The sequence below is a fragment of the Achroia grisella genome, unplaced genomic scaffold, assembly GCF_030625045.1.
Source record: "Achroia grisella isolate CSIRO2021 unplaced genomic scaffold, CSIRO_AGI_Agris_v1 utg146, whole genome shotgun sequence".
In the NCBI taxonomy this organism is placed as follows: Eukaryota; Metazoa; Arthropoda; class Insecta; order Lepidoptera; family Pyralidae; genus Achroia; species Achroia grisella.
Window position 1 is genome coordinate 2,812,085 of NW_026712636.1, and position 16,806 is coordinate 2,828,890.

At 31.8% G+C, this 16,806-nt stretch overlaps 1 protein-coding gene across 2 annotated transcripts in view; it reads left to right on the forward strand.

Moving 5' to 3' along the window:
• The window catches only part of LOC131855593 (uncharacterized), a 31,573-nt gene extending 18,114 nt beyond the window's left edge, over window positions 1–13,459 (forward strand). For both annotated transcript variants that reach the window (XM_059206874.1, XM_059206873.1), the window contains 6 exons: window positions 5,614–5,976; window positions 7,365–7,550; window positions 8,211–8,332; window positions 9,388–9,558; window positions 10,636–10,806; window positions 13,026–13,459. In XM_059206874.1, the coding sequence (XP_059062857.1) occupies window positions 5,614–5,976; window positions 7,365–7,550; window positions 8,211–8,332; window positions 9,388–9,558; window positions 10,636–10,806; window positions 13,026–13,322 (1,310 nt within the window). In that variant the 3' untranslated portion in view covers window positions 13,323–13,459. The remainder of the gene's footprint in view (window positions 1–5,613; window positions 5,977–7,364; window positions 7,551–8,210; window positions 8,333–9,387; window positions 9,559–10,635; window positions 10,807–13,025) is intronic.
• The last annotated feature ends 3,347 nt before the right edge of the window (window positions 13,460–16,806 follow it).

The window sequence follows — 16,806 nt, forward strand, 5'->3', positions numbered from 1 at the left end:
TATTACTGTAAAATTACATATAAAATACCTGAAGAATAATAAATAATTATATTAATTTATACTAATATTTGCATAATAATAATAACCCTGAACAATTCAAACAGCTCTATCCAGTCCTTATATATACTAACCAGCTGATATAAATACTTAGATATTTTTTTATAAATACGTACATCATGTACTTAGGAAACAAGCAAATCTATACAAACAATCATACTCATGAGTACAAATGTTTTCACCGTGCGAGAAATCGAACCCGTGGACATCAGAAGTAAAGTGGTGTACTAACCGCTACACCACCGTAGTATCACGATAGTAGTTGTTAAAAATGAATTTGACGGTCTCAGTGGGCGGTTTCGCACACCGCCTTACTTCCGATGGTCGCGTGTTCGATTCCTCACAAGGCATAAACATTTGTATTCATGAGTATGATTGTTTGTATCGGTCTAGGTGTTTTCTATGTATAACGTATGTAATGTATTTACGAAAAATAATCTATGTATTTACAGTTATCTAGTACCCATAACACAAGCTTTAGCTGAACTTGGGTCTAGATGGCGCTGTGTGAATGCCCTGCCCTGAGATTATTTAGTTACACGTGGAAATCGGAGGACGAAGTTAAATACCTATATAGGTATATATATATATAAGAGTTGTGCGTCACAATGTTATCAAACTGCCAATTACAAACATTTTAATTAATTAAAAGTCACAATAACAGCTTACAAATAAAAGTAACCTATGCTATAAAATTAGATAGAGAGTTACACAACAATAAATATAATAGTTTGCTGACCTTAATCTTATAAACAATACTGATAATAGTCTTAGTAGGTACCGATATAAAAATATAAAAATATCAGGGTGCGAACACTGATTAGATTTTTTGATTTTTTTGATTTTTTTTATATAGCATATGCTGGTGGTCACTCTATTCTCCCAAATTTGAATTTAAATGAAATAGTATTATTGTAAATATGTACAACATTAAAAAAAAATACGAGCTGAGTTTCTTGTCAGTTCTTCTCATCTCGAAATCATTCCGAACTGTCATAAGAGAGACATATCAGTAATAGACCTACATGAATAAAGATATTTTGAATTTGAATTTGAATTTGAATATAGATGAGGTAAGACCAAGCTGCAAACACATTTGTTAAGGGGGAAGGGATTGTTAGTAATAGGAACTGTGGGCTAATTATGTAACACGATATGAAATTGTTTCTGTTGAAGTTGTGATGCAATATGAAATCATTTCAAATTAAAAAATGCGATCAAGTAAGGTCGAATGACCGCAACATAAATCATTTCTATCGATAAAACACTACTATGAAGTTGCAGCGGAATATTGTTAATCCGACCAATTTAAAAAGTCAGTACATTAGATAGCTTATACCTTTAGAGGGATACATTTTAATTTATTGGGTTGTTACACTAGTTGGTTGATTTGAAACAATTTTTATTGCGTTCAAAAATTACAAAATATACTGCAGCGTTCACTTGTTCTTTTATTTTAATTTTATTAATAGACATTTAATAAAATAAAATAAAGAGAAACTAATAAAAATAAGGTTAATAATTTTGAATATAAAAGCATATTTTATACAAACTATTTATAATCATTAATAATATTAATCTAACCTACAAATTAAATTTTCTTTTCTGCTATAGATACCTAGGTAAGTACGTAGGTATCCATATAAAATTAAAATGATATGGGCACATCTTTTTAAATTTGTACATAATTGTAAAAACTTTAAACAAATAAATTTATTTACTTTAAACAAATCACAGAGCATCATAAACGTTGTATTCCGTTCACAGAACCGTATTCATTGAAATAGTTTTTTAATTATATTAATATCATAATCAACCCTAATTTTATATTAAACATTTACTCTAGTTAATACAACATTCTATGTGATTTGGGACGAAAATAAAATATCGAATTGGCAACACTGATGTCGTGTTGTGAGTCGTGACAATTTTCCCATTTTAATAAATTTAAAACCTTTTCACGACTTTCTACGTAATATTTAATATAATAAAAATATATGTAATACTGAAAATTATATATAATGCTGATATTTTAAAGATTGTAACCAAAAGAAACACCTTCTAAATTGTTTCTCATAATGTAAAAACCGTTTCAATTCCACGCTGTCATTTCGGCAAAATAGCGATTACGTGACGTTGCAACGAGGTTATTAAATCGACATTCGATAGAAATAATTTTTATCGATATGTAAAGTTGCGTTTACGTTGCAATGCTAGTTGACAGCGTCAAATGGCGTCTATATGATCGCATTATTGACAGATGACGTCATTTTCACTACGTTACATACGAAAATCGTTGCGAACGAAGTTACATAATTAGCCTACTGGTAATGTCCATTGCTAGCAATGTACCATATTAGGTCGACCTTCACGCGGTTCATCCTAGAAAACTTTTTTTCGTACTATCTAATGCTGTTAGTAGTTGTTAAAAAACAAGCGGAAGGACTTGTGGACTGAAGGCCAACTTCCGCCTGACGGACACGACTTTAGTCTGCGGGCACCGCTAGGGATTCGAACTTCGGCTCAGGTTATTGTAATTTTGATATAGGTGTTCAGTTACGAGTAATATTAAAACGAAACTGTTTAAATGAAATCTGATTATTGCGATACGTTGATATTAGTTGCTTTATCCTATGACCAAAATTTTGTTGATTTAGTTGTAGTTGTGAAATATCTTTCGTTAAACTTTTTATATTTAAAAATTTTGATGGTTCGTTGCTCAGATTGTTGTAAAAAGTAGCAATATATTATTGCCTCGATTCATTAAATTATTTTATTTCTTTATTTAATACAATATATAGGGGCAAAGGGGATTGTTAGTAATGTGGACTTATGATCATATTGCTAGCAATGTTCCATGTTAGGTTGACCTCCACGCGTTTTACCCTGGAAATCATGTGATAAATTTTTGATGAATTTGTCACGGTGGACTAACTGACCTGACCCCATGTTCATCTTAATATCCTCCACTGGTACTCCTCCAGCGTAAACCGTTAGCGCAGGTGGGTGCAGTTGCATTTTACACCACCATTATCATCGATTAAAGAAATAGAATATGTATAATTAGTAGATATCAATTAGAAAGTATCATTCATATATAAAAATTGTTCCGGAACCTCGTAATCTTCAACCACAACATCATCAATATATCTGATCCATTAACTATGATAGTTGCTGTAGAAAACTTTCATAGTGGCATTTTTTGTATGAATAGGAGACTAATATGAACCTGCAGCCTTAACTCCACGTTAATAGTAATAATAACAACTCACACAGCATCATCTAGTCCCAAGCTAAGCAGAGCTTGCGTTATGGGTACTAGATAACTGATATAAATACACAAATACATTTTTTTTAATACGCACAGAACATACATAGCAAACACACAGACTGATACAAACATTAGTACTCATAAATAGAAACTCTTACACCATGCGAGGAATCGAACTCGCAACCATCGGAAGTAAAGCGGTATGCAAAACCACCGGCCACCGAGGCTGTCAAAAAATATCGTCTAAGTGGATAAATGGATCATGGATATAGTATCGTTATGTTTTTTTATGTCTATGGAATATTTATACATAATATACTTTAAGAGTTATTCTAAATTGTAGCTGAGATAAATCAGCATGACTTGACATAGGTGTGTTATCAACCATGGAGTCAACCGGATGTGGACGTCATCATGTTATCACAGTTGTAAATAATTAATTTTACTGCTCGAGAAGTCATTCAAAACTGTTATACTTAACTAGTGGTTAACCTCAACGTTGACCATATTTAGTTTCACTATATAATATTATGTTATCTGTGGTTTCACTTTAATTAAGATCATAGACAAATAATATTAAAGACAAACTGTATTAATCTATTCTCAATTCGACCACAGACTCAGAGTGAAATCACTCAAAACTAGTTGTTAAACTCGACTATATTAATATTATATATAATGATTATGGCAAAGTTTTGTTGAAAATTCGGGTTTAATTATGATCAATTTTTTAAAGTTGAAAATAAAAAAAAAGACGATGCTGTCTCAATTTATAAAGTAATTATTAGTAAGATAGTTTTAGTAAAGATATATCATAAATTGATATATGTTTACTAAAACTATCTTTTGTTTGTTTATTAATGAACAACGACCACAAACTTCACTCTTAGCATTCTTGAATAAACTACTTTAGAAATTAGGAAGACTAATAAACAGAAAATTAACATTTTAAAGATGTTGTTTTTAAGATTAGATATCTATCTATATAATTCAGGAAATAAAATGTATATCCGACTCTTAATTGCTTAGAACCAGAACCCCAAAGACCCGTATTTTCGTTGTTGTAAGTCAAAAAATGTGAAAGGCTAGTTGTTAACCTCGATTATATTTAATTTCACATTCCTTAAGACTATAGACAAATAATATTAAAGACAATATTAATCTATTCTCAATTGGACCACAGACTCGGAGAGAACACACTCAAAACAGTTATACTCAACTAGTTATTAACCTCGACCTCGACTACTATTATTTCAAAGATAACATATACCCTATATCTGTCATTGGAATAATAATCTCTTTTTAAGTAAAATTTTATTAACGGTTTAATCTTGAAAAGGACAAACAGATAGACACATGTCACACCTATAAGACACATTTAAAAGATTTGTAGAAAAATATTAATTTCTGTATAGTACCATTACCGAAAAAGGAAAATTCGAAATACTTAACACTTACTAAATCTTACTAACATTCGCAAAATTTTGTGACTGTGGATGGATGTTTGTAACTCTTTCTCGCAAAAACTACTGAATGGATTTCAATAAAACTTTACAATAATATAGCTCATACATCAGAATAACACATATACTACAAATTTCACTAATGACACCCTTGACGATTTATACAGCGCCATCTAGTCACACACTAAGCTGAACCAGTGTTATGTACTAGGCAACTGATAAAAATACATGAATACATTGTTTTTAGTAAATCCATACATAATATTAATAGAAAATACCTGAGATATACAAACATTACATGAATACAAATATTAGCATCGTGCGAGGAAATTATGACCATTGGAAGTAAGGCGGTGTATCTATAAATAAATGAACAAACAGAAAGACCAACGAGCAAGACCGTAAAAAATGTTCCTTACTAATGATTTAAATGTGAAATTGAGTTAGTGAGATAGTTCACTATTTGTAAAAGAACGTATTTCACATCTTAGCTATTGCTGAAATAGTAAGGAGCAATTTAGTTGATAGCTTGTTGGTGTAGCAGAGCTTTGCAAATAATGAAAGCAATTGGAAAAGGCTTCATCTAGTTGTGGGTAGATGTAACAATACTATTATATATATACTAGCTACCCGCCCTGGCTTTGGACGGGTGTACATGTATTATACATATAAATCTTCTTCTTGAATCACTATCTATTTTTAAGAACTTCATTAAAATCTGTTGCGTAGTGTAAACGACCTAACAGAAAGCGGAAGCGAATTCAATTTATACCATCTATGTAAAGATCGGAAACGCATTAATTTTTCGCATTTTTTTTTCAGTTGAAATCTCACACCAAGCATCAATAACGCAGCCGAAAATCTTAGTGACCATACAAGATTGTTATGAATCTGTAGTTAAAGGTTTAAAAAGTGCAAAGGTTGACGCAAAAGTGATCATAGTCGATAAACCTAATCAATCCGTGCCTAGTGGAGTAGTTAAATATTCAGAAATTGCGGAAAACGGAGAAGCAGATTACGCTATGTTGGAAAAAATTGTAAGGAAAGAAGACGATATTGCCTTTATACCATTCTCTAGTGGTACTACAGGACTACCGAAAGGAGTGGAGCTAAATCATAGAAATATACTAGCAGCTGTAGAGACTATGCAAAGGAAGGAGAGTCGATATTCGGAAATTGCAAATAGTAAGTAATAACTTTTTTAAGCGTTGGTTGCGAGCTGTGCAGGCCCGTTCGTCGTCGAGATTTGTGTGCCAGTTCTGAAGACTAAAGTGTTATGCCTTCTAGAAAAGAGTCAATAATTTTAAAAGAAGAATTTAATACGTCACGACATGTAGAAAGTGTTTTAATGGATGAATTTGAGATATTTTTTATGATTAGGAATGGAATGGTGCAGCTGCCTGCGTTAACAACCTAAGCAAAGCTTGTGTTATGGGTTATAGGGTATAGGCTGTTTATGGGCTATAGGCTAACACCACGCCACAACCAATAGGAGTGGGGGGGGGGGGATTGGTATTAATAAATGGGATCTTATAGTATTCCCATTGCTACCAATGGTAACATGTTAAGTTGACCTCAACGCGGTTCCCCCTGGAAACTATCGTGGTTAATTCCTAGTTATTTAATCATGATGGACAAAGTGATCTGACCTCAAGCTCATCTTATCATCCTCCACTGGTGCCCCGCCAGCGTAAACCGTTAGCGCAGGTGGGTGAACCATTCCATTATCCATCGATGAAAAAGAACCAATAGGAGCGGAGCTGCAATGAAAAATGTTACAAAAACGACGTGAATATGACCCAGACGCAGTTTGCTAGGGTCAGCGAGTTACAACATTCAACAATAGGTATACTTGAAGTTCACCGATTAAGTCGAGATAAAACTGTCTGCATAATTTTGTTTGATGATGACAAGTGATTGCGTCGTTTAGATAATATGAACATAGTCACGAGTACATAATAGCAATGTTTAGTTATTACATCATTGTTATCAATATATCATTCGGGCCTTGGTACCAATAATATTACGAAATAACGCCATCTATGGGTTTCTGTAAGAAATATTTTTGACTATGTTCAATACTGACGCAAAATATGCTATTTGTATAATAATTTTTAGAACAATAAAATATATAGGTGTCGCTTTGTACTTGTCTAAATTATAATTAGACTAGCTAACCCCGTCCCGGCTTCGTATGTATTATACATATAAACCATCTTCTTGAATCACTCTATATATTGCTAAAAACTGTACTAAAATCCGTTGCGTAGTGTAAAAGATCTAATAGATCACTGGTAGCGACTTCATTTTATACTATGTAAAGATATGAAATAATGCATGTCGTTATGTAGCAGAATAAAAAAAATAAAAAATGTCCCAAACCTAGAACAATACTGCTTAAAATTAAAAAAAAATTACTTAAAATTACAATTTTAGAGTGATTTTCCAATGTTTGTAATATCTTCAGTGACTTTAACTTTCTACAGTCAACCTATGATTGAAGTTTATAAGATCAAAACCACGAGACACACCTATAAAATAGTTTACCATAAATTCGTATTGTTTATTTCCAGGTACATTCCAGGACATAGTGCCCTGCATTCTACCATTTTACCACATCTATGGTCTGATCGTGGCGCTGACCGGCCATCTGTGCACCGGATGCAAGCTGATCACCGTGTCGAATTTTTCAGCTCGACTTTTCATGAATTTGTTGAAAGCCCAAGAAGTTAGTTTATTATATATTGTTCCACCACTTGGTAAGATATTCCTATTAATATTATATACGTGAAATCTGCCTATCTATCTGTTTGCTACCTTGTCACTGTTGAACGGATCTTAATAATAATAATTTCTAGAACATGAAATGTATAGATAGATAATAATATTAACCCAGGACAAATTACAAAGCGTTGTCTAGTCTCAAGGTAATCAGAGCGGGTTCGATTCTCCGGTACAAAAATTTGTATTCATGAGTAAGTTTGTTTGTATCGTTTGGGTGCTTTCTATGTTAATAAGTATATATTTACTAAAAAAATATATCTGAGTACTTATATCGGTTGTCTAGTACCATAACACAAGCTCTACATAGCTTGGTACTAGATGGTGTTGTGTAAATTGTTCAGGGGTGTTTTTTAATTAATAATAATGGATTGGTTCACCCGTCCGCGCTAACGGTTTTCGCTGGCGGGGCACCAGTAGGGGATAAGAAGTATGGTGAGTTAGCCCATCGTGATAAATTCACCAGGAATATATCACGAAGATTTCCAGTGGGAACTGCGTGGAGGTCAACGGAACATAGTCCATTGCTAGCAATGAGGTCATTAGTCCACATTACTGACTATCTTTTTACCCCTGTCCAGGGGTATAATTATTATTACTATTATTATACTAAATATATAATTTCATTATAATTACAGCAATACTCCTGGGCAAACATCCTGAAGTGACAGGGGAACACTTTAGAAATGTTAGATACATATTATGTGGCGCGGCGCCGCTCGCAGCCACCGATGCTCAAGCTATACTCGACAAAAGCAATGTAAGTAAAAATAATTTATTGTTATTTTGTCATTTTAGCAATAAAAATCAATAGATTAATTTCTTTTGACAGAATTGCAATGGCATATGCTGATGGTCACTCTATTCTCCCTAAATTGAATTTTAAAATGATAATAATACAGATGTATTATTACAAACATGTACAAGCTTATTTGAGTTTATCTTGTCAGTTAACTCGAAAGCACTCCAAAGTCAAGGTAGATTTAACATATCATAATGCATACCTGCATGAATTATGATTATTTTTCAAAAAATCTTTTCCTGAGAAGAACTAATAAGATGTACATTTAAATCAATGTTTAAAAATTTGAATTAATAACATTAAAATACCATCATAGTGCCATTTAGACACCGTCGGAAAGTGGAAGGTTGCTTCAAAAAGGTATTTCTCATTTAATTTTGATGACTCTTTTTTTTATCAACAAGCAGAAGCTTTTCATTTTAATGATTCTTTATATCTATTTTTATTAAAGAGCTAAAGTTGTAAACTTAAACAGGACCCGTTAATTGTGGGTTGCAAAAGGATAATTTTGTTAAGTATGATATTTTTTTGTAAGTTGTACATAGCCTGGTAAATTTCAATAGCAATATCTTAGGTAAACAATTTTATACATTATATTTTGACAAGGCGTTACTTTAATTTTGGTTTTAAAATTGTATTTCATTATTTTTTTGTCAGTTCTTAGCTGGAGAGCACGCCGAACTGACAGTTGATTTGGTATACCCTAAGAGTTTGTAATAGACCTACATGAATATGACAACCGAATAAACCGATTTAAATGAGATTTGATACACAGATAATCCCTGAGAAAGGACATAGGTTACTTTTTAGTGAAAAAGGGTTGTAGGGTGTTAAAAGCGGAAATGAACAGTTGTATAAAAGTACCGTCAATTTTTAAGTAGAACAATGAAACTTTTTAGGGTTATAATCTAACTAAATATATATTCTTCATTTGGTCAAGGTCACTACACCACGCGGACGAAGTCACGGGTACAGCTAGTGAATAATAAAGAATATATAATTATGTTTTTCAGAACAGACTTCAGTTCAAGCAAGGCTATGGTGCGACTGAGACAACATCTATAGCCACTACAACCTTTAAGAATGTCGATAAGGTAGACTACGACGCGTGCGGTACAGCGATGGCGGGAGTTACTCTGAAGTTTGTAGACCCAGCGACTGGCAACCCTGTGCCTGTTGGCCAAGTAAGTGTTTCCAGCTAGCCTGCATTTATAATGTCTGTGTTATTTCAAAGGGGGGAAAGGGTTGACCTCCATGCTGTTCCCCTTGGAAACCATTGTGATAAATTCTTGGTCAATTTGTCGCGATGGGCTAACTGACCTGACCTCATGCTCATCTTATCATCTTCCACTGGTGCCCCACCAGTGCAAACCGTTAGCGCAGGCGGGTGCACCATTCCATTGTCATCAATTAAAACAAATAGATTGTGTTGTAGTTTTATTTTTATATGTATAATTATATTATGTATATGTAGTTAAGAAGAAAAAATAAACAAAAATATATAATAAAAGAATTACAAATTTAAATACAAATTTATAATAAAAAATACATTTCTGATTAGCCAGCACAGTATACAGCAGAGTGGAGTACAAAATTCCTCCTACATACAAAATCCTAATCAAATAAAATTTAATTTAATTACTTTTCAATAGTCAATTTTTTAAATCTACCGCTCATTCGGAAACCTGTCTCGTCATAAGGAAAATATGCAACCAAATGGAGTGTTGCTCTTTTAAATAATTGTTAATTTTACATTTTAAATTTGTGTGTGAGAACACAAACTAATGTCTGAGTGTGGTTCAGTTCAAATTGAAATCCTTTATTTGGGAAGTACCAGTATAATGAAGGTTTTAGAATAAATAACATGTTTGTCTGTCTGTCATGTGATTATGCGTGCAAATATAATTTAAGATAAACATATTGAAGGATTACATAAATAATTAATTTTCAGAATTGATTCTTGAATTTAATTTTCTCTTACCAAAGTCCAGTCTCTCCTTTTACAATATTAGGATACATTAACATCCTAGAATACGGGTATGAGTATTTATAATCTAAATCTTTACATAGTATAAAATGAAATCGCTGTAAATCGCTCCCGCTGTCTGTTCGTTTAGATTTTTTAAACTACGCAACGGATTTTAATGCTTTTAGTTTTAAGTAGTAGATAGAGTCATTCAAGAGGAAGGTTTATATGTATAATATATACACGTGTGCGAAGCCTAGTTTTATTATAAAATGTATTTTTTAATATTCCACAGCCTGGCGAGATATACATAAAGGCACCGGTAGTTATGAAACGGTATTACAAGAATGAACAAGCCACCAAAGACAGTATAACTGAAGACGGCTTCTTCAAAACTGGGGACTTTGGCCGGTACAAGCCTGATGCAGGGCTCATAATCACTGACAGGATAAAGGAACTTATCAAAGTAAGTTGGGAGACAAAAGGAATCTTAAATTATATAGAACTAACTGTGCTCGCGAATTAAATTTCAATAAAAATTATAGCCTATATGTTATTCTGATGCATGGGCTAAATTACTGTAAAGTTTCATCAAATTTCGTTCAGTAGTTTTTGCGTGAAAGACTAACAAACATCCACACTCATGCGTTTATAATATTAATAATAATAAGACTAGCCACCTATTATAGGGCATCTCTAATTGAAATAAAACTTATTACCCAAAACTCTTTCGTTGTGATACAATTTTAAAATTTGTTTAAGGATGTTTTTAATTTTGTAGCTGTACACGCGACTTTGACCGCGTGGATATATAGGTATATATGCCATTTCTGAACAAACAGACAGACAGACAAAAATAGTTAAAAATGTTATTTTGGTGTACCGTATTTATATATGCATGTAGTAAAAAACGGTTATTTAATTATTACAAACAGACACTCCAATTTTATTTATATGTATAAGATATACAGGATAGACAGATATATATATCCCTGAAATGAGTATATTCGTTTGTTTATTATTAAACTGTGTGGTCAAACTGAGAATAGATTAATATTGTTTGTCTTTAATATTATGTGCCTTCCTGAATATTAAATTAATTATGGTCGATTCTAACCACTGGGCGACCACTAGTATAGACGATTTCGTATAGAGCAGTATTTCCGAACCTTTTTAGTGCCATATCCTTAGTCTTTCTAAAATTCATATGCCCACTCTCTTATTTATGGTAATATACATCATTATATAGTATAAAACAAAGTCGCTGTCGCTGTCTGTCCGTCCCTATGTATGCTTAAATTTTAAAACTACGCAACGGATTTTGAAGCGGTTTTTTTAATAGATAGAGTGATTCAAGAGGTAGGTTTATATATATAATACATGTACACCCGTGCGAAGACGGGGTGAGTAGCTAGTTATTGTACAATTTAAATTAATAACATAACTTCAGCTTATATGAACTCAATAATGAGTCTGTGTTTATAGTAATAGAGTAGTTAAGAAACTTAGGAAGACCAGTAGGAAATTGTTAATGAAGTAATTTAATGTAAAGAATTTTTTCATAACGTATAATGAAACATTAAAATTCACATTCCATATCATTTTAACAGAGTCCATTTTCGAATTTCCCCTCTGTAAGGTGTAGGCAACACATTGGAAAATATCCTATAGATAAGTTATGATGTATTGTATATATTTGTATAATAATCATTTCATATCATTACCTGCTGTACAGATGAGACAAACACGTTCCATAGTTCAGCTATAAAATATTCTCAGGTCATCCGTCACTCGCCATATACAGCTTAATCTATACATATAAATAAATTTGGAGTGTCTGTTTGTAATATTGAAATAACTGTTTTTTACTACATTATGAATATAAATACGATACATACACCAAAATAACATTTTTTTTTATTTTTGTCTGTCTGTCTGTTTGATCCGGTTTGTCTCTGAAATGACTGGACCGATTTTGACGGGACTTTTTTTGGCAGGTAGCTGATGTAATAAGAAGTAACTTAGGCTACTTTTATTTTAAGAAAATAAAGTTAAATTCTACGAGGACGAAGTCGCGGGATCAGCTAGTTCTATATATAATTATATGTCCATTTATGTAACCTTCCTTGTTAATATACATTTATCAGTAGTTGAAGGTTTACTTTATTTATATAGTAATTACAGCCGCCACACTCCGTTCTAGAGTTTTTTTGTTGAGGTGTTGATGATTGAATATATTTATTTATTTATTTACATACACACTGTCAACACAGGCATATACCCAATACAACAGTGCATCCAATATTACAACACTAATTTGCTACCATAGCATATAAAATATTTATTTATGCTGGTGGTCACTCTATTCTCCCAAGTTTGAAATTAAAATTTAATCTGTATTATTGTAAACATGTATAAATATTCATTAGAAAAGAATACGAGCTGAGTTTCTTATCAGTTCCTCTCATCACGAAATTTTTCCGAACTGACGGTAGATTTGACATATTATAAGAGTCTGTATTAGAACTACTTGAATAAAGTTATAAAAAATGAAAATGTAAATTTGATTTTTTTGGTACTAAAACTGTTTCTGTTGTTTGATGGTAGATTTGACATGTCATAAGAGTCTGTAATAGATCTACATGAATAAAGATATTTTGAATTTGAATTTATCTATTCCACCAGGTAAAGGGATTGCAAGTAGCTCCTGCAGAGTTGGAGAGTCTGCTCCGTTCTCACCCCAATGTAGCAGACGTGGCTGTTATAGGCGTACCCCACGATTTCTTCGGCGAAATTCCAAAAGCCCTAGTCATTCCACGAAGAGACACCAAACACAAAGTCACTCCTGAGGAATTACAGGAATTTGTGGCGAGTAAAGTAGCACCTTTTAAAAGGATAGAAGAAGTCTTGTTCGTTAAAGAGATACCAAAAACGAGTTCAGGCAAGATATTGAGGAGAGAGCTGAAGAAATTGTATTCATAATGTTGGTTTTTAGATGCTTCTATTGGCCCCCGATAAACATAGAAATTTCAAACGATTAAAATCAATTGTTATTATAAATTTATGACTACTTTTTTAGACAATTTTTTAATTTAAAAAAAATGGTAATTAAAAAAAATAATTTTCTGTTACAGAATTATTTATTGTTTTTTCGTAATATTTAAAAAAATATTTTTTTGTGCATTGGACTTATTGTATATGTAGAATGTTTTCAATGAATACAAAAAATCAAACAATTAAATATTTTAATTATGTACATTTTTAATTTTTAGAAATGTCTAAAGAAATGTAATTGTAAATGTAAATTTTTTTTAGTCCTTCCACTTTTTATTTTGTGGTTCTTTTAGGACACATTTCCGTAATTAAAAAGATCAAAAACAGTCATTTTTTTATCATTGTTTTGTAACTGTACAGATTATATTATTTTTTTCAGTCAATTTCTATTTCAACCAAATTTAAATTAAATAATTATTTTAATTTTTTTTTCATTTGTATAAAAATAGTAAAATATTTTATCAGAATGGGTTTGTTTGAGATTTTAATTTTTATAAGGGGCCAAGTGTTTCCGAATATTTTGTACACATACCGTACTACAATAGTTTTGTGTGTGCGTCACACGTGTTTATTTATAATAGTATTAGATATAGTTAATTGTTTTTTTTTTATATAAAACTACGGACCAACTGTCTGATTGTTATGTTAGGATTAGACTGTTAGAATAGCACAAGTAACATCTGAAGTCAGGTCACATAAATGAAGTTAAAAAAAAGTTTAATATGAACTTTAAATTCAGATAAAAATAAAAAAACAATAAGTCTTTGGTAGTTTAGTCCTAATGAATATAGTAATAATAAAATTTATATTCACGACCTTAATCCGATATGGTGTGATCAGAACCATTAACAAAGAACATTGTGAATACAACACTCTAAGTAGCTACATCTTACTAAGTACATATATTTAAATACTATATGGCAACTATAATAAAAATATGAAAATAAAATAATAATTATATGAAAATAATGATATAATAATTCTTTATTGTGAATAATGGGTTGATGTTCAATGATCTTATTTAGCATGTAATAGTGTTATTTGTTCATAATTTGATTTGTTGAGGTATATAATATAAAAAAATATATAATGTACTCAATATTATTGAAATATAATATTGAGTTATTCGTCCTATCTTTACATATTATAAAATGAAATCACTTCCGCTGTCTTTTCGCATAAATCTTTTACAGTACCTACGCAGCGGATTTTAATGCAGTTTTTAGCAATCGATAGAGTGGTTCAAGAGAAAGATTTATGTATAATACATGTACACCTGTGCAAAGCCGGGGTTAGTAATAAATAAAATAATTATGTAATGTAATCCAGGGTACAATTACCTAAGTTCCACTCATAATTTTCCTTCAAGATTAAAAAATTATTGCTATTTCACCCTAGAGACTCCCTTAGTTCCAGAAATCCTTCCGCGGGTTTGGAGTGCCATCTGCATTGGCCCCCTATCGTCCGGTGAAGCTGTAAAGGCCAACAATAGCGAAAGAATAGTTAAAAAAATTGCAGCACTGTTTTTTTTTAATTTTATTCTTCATATTTAGGATATTTAAACATCCAGAGTAATAAACACCCAGATATAACTGTCATATTTATTAGAAGCTGAAACTTCGTATCTGTATATCGTTTATTTGGAAAATTGATAAAATAATAAAACTAAATACTTAGTTTTAAATCACTATTATAGTTATATTTTTTTAATAAAATGTATAGATTTAGTAAGAATTAAAATGTATGATTCTATTTTAGTATCTAGCTATAGAATATTGTGAGAGATTGTGTTTGTTTTCGTTTTGTAGTGAATTCGGCAAAAGTGTTCATTAATTGTTAAACGTAGAATGTTTTTATGGGATATTTTATATTATTATGTATCCATTTTATATATTAAAATAAATATTAATCAGAATATGTGTTTTAGTTTATTAAATTACTAGTTGACCCAGCAACCGTTGCATATATTTTGATAGTGATTATATGATAAAATAAAGAAGGGTAAATACGTTAAAAGGGTTTTATATTAAAATATACAACATTTAGGGTTATAAATATTTTTTAATGCCAAATCTAAAGAAAAATTATTAAATAAAACAAATAAATTTAGGTGAGTGATAGGGATGGTTCTTTTCCACTTAGGGGTATGAAAGATAGTATATGTCCTAATATTAGACCTACTGAATATACACAGAAAATTCCATGAGAATCGGTGAAGTACGGCCCCTGAGCGAGGATGTCGTGTCAAATTGTTCCACGTTGGGATTGTTAATGATAATGATGATGTACTTATAATTAGTATTCGCATAGTTTATAATGCACCACGACAAGTCGACCAACAAATATGTATTTCAAATTTTCAAATTCAAAATTTCTTTATTCGTGTAGGTCTATTACAGATTCTTATGATATGTCAAATCTACCATCAGTTCTGAATGATTTCGAGATGAGAAGAACTGACAAGAAACTCAGCTCGTATTTTTTTCAAATAATAGTGGAACATGTTTATAATAATACACAGTCATTAAAATTCAAATTTGGAATAATGGAGTGACCACCAGAATATGCTATCGCAAAGAACAAATAATTCAATCAGTGTTCACAACCTGAACAGACCAGGGCCCATAAGCAGCACCCGTTCACGAGTATGACGTATGAGCCAGCCATCATCGACCCGGCCCACCACGCCGCCACAAGTTTGAACTTTATAGCGAGCATGACTGTTTCAGGTTACTCCACTACGTCAATTATATTATTTACAGCATAGGCTGTACCGATCACAGTTTTCACACATTACAATATTAAATTTACATTATTTAAATTTGTAAACCATCATGTTTGACTGTAGGTGAATTCGCCACGATCAAAACAAATGAAATCAAACTGAGATAATGATAACGATAAAATTGCATTATCTTTAGGTACATTGTATAAAACAAAGTCGCCGACGCTGTGTTCGCTTATATCTTTTTAATTACACAACGGATCTTAATAGTTCTCAGCAATAGATAGAGTGATTCAACAGGTAGGTTTTTATTTTATATAATTTATTTATTTTTCTTGTGTTGTGTTTTAACATTGTACATGAATGTTAATAGATTTTTATACTTCAGCTGCGATTTGATAGAGCAAATATTGTAGTTGTTCATCAGCAGGAAGGTTTTTTTATGGATGACAATAGAATGCTGCACCCGCCTGCGCTAACGGTTTACGCTGGCGGGGCACCAGTAGAGGATGATAAGTTGAGCATGAGGTCAGTTGAGTTAGCCCATCGTGGAAAATTCACCAAGAATTTATCACGATGGTCTCCAGGAAGCACTGCGTAGAGGTCAACCTGACATGGTGCATTATTAGCAATAATATCATCAATCCATATTACTAACAATGCCGTTTTCCCCAGCAGGAAGGTTTA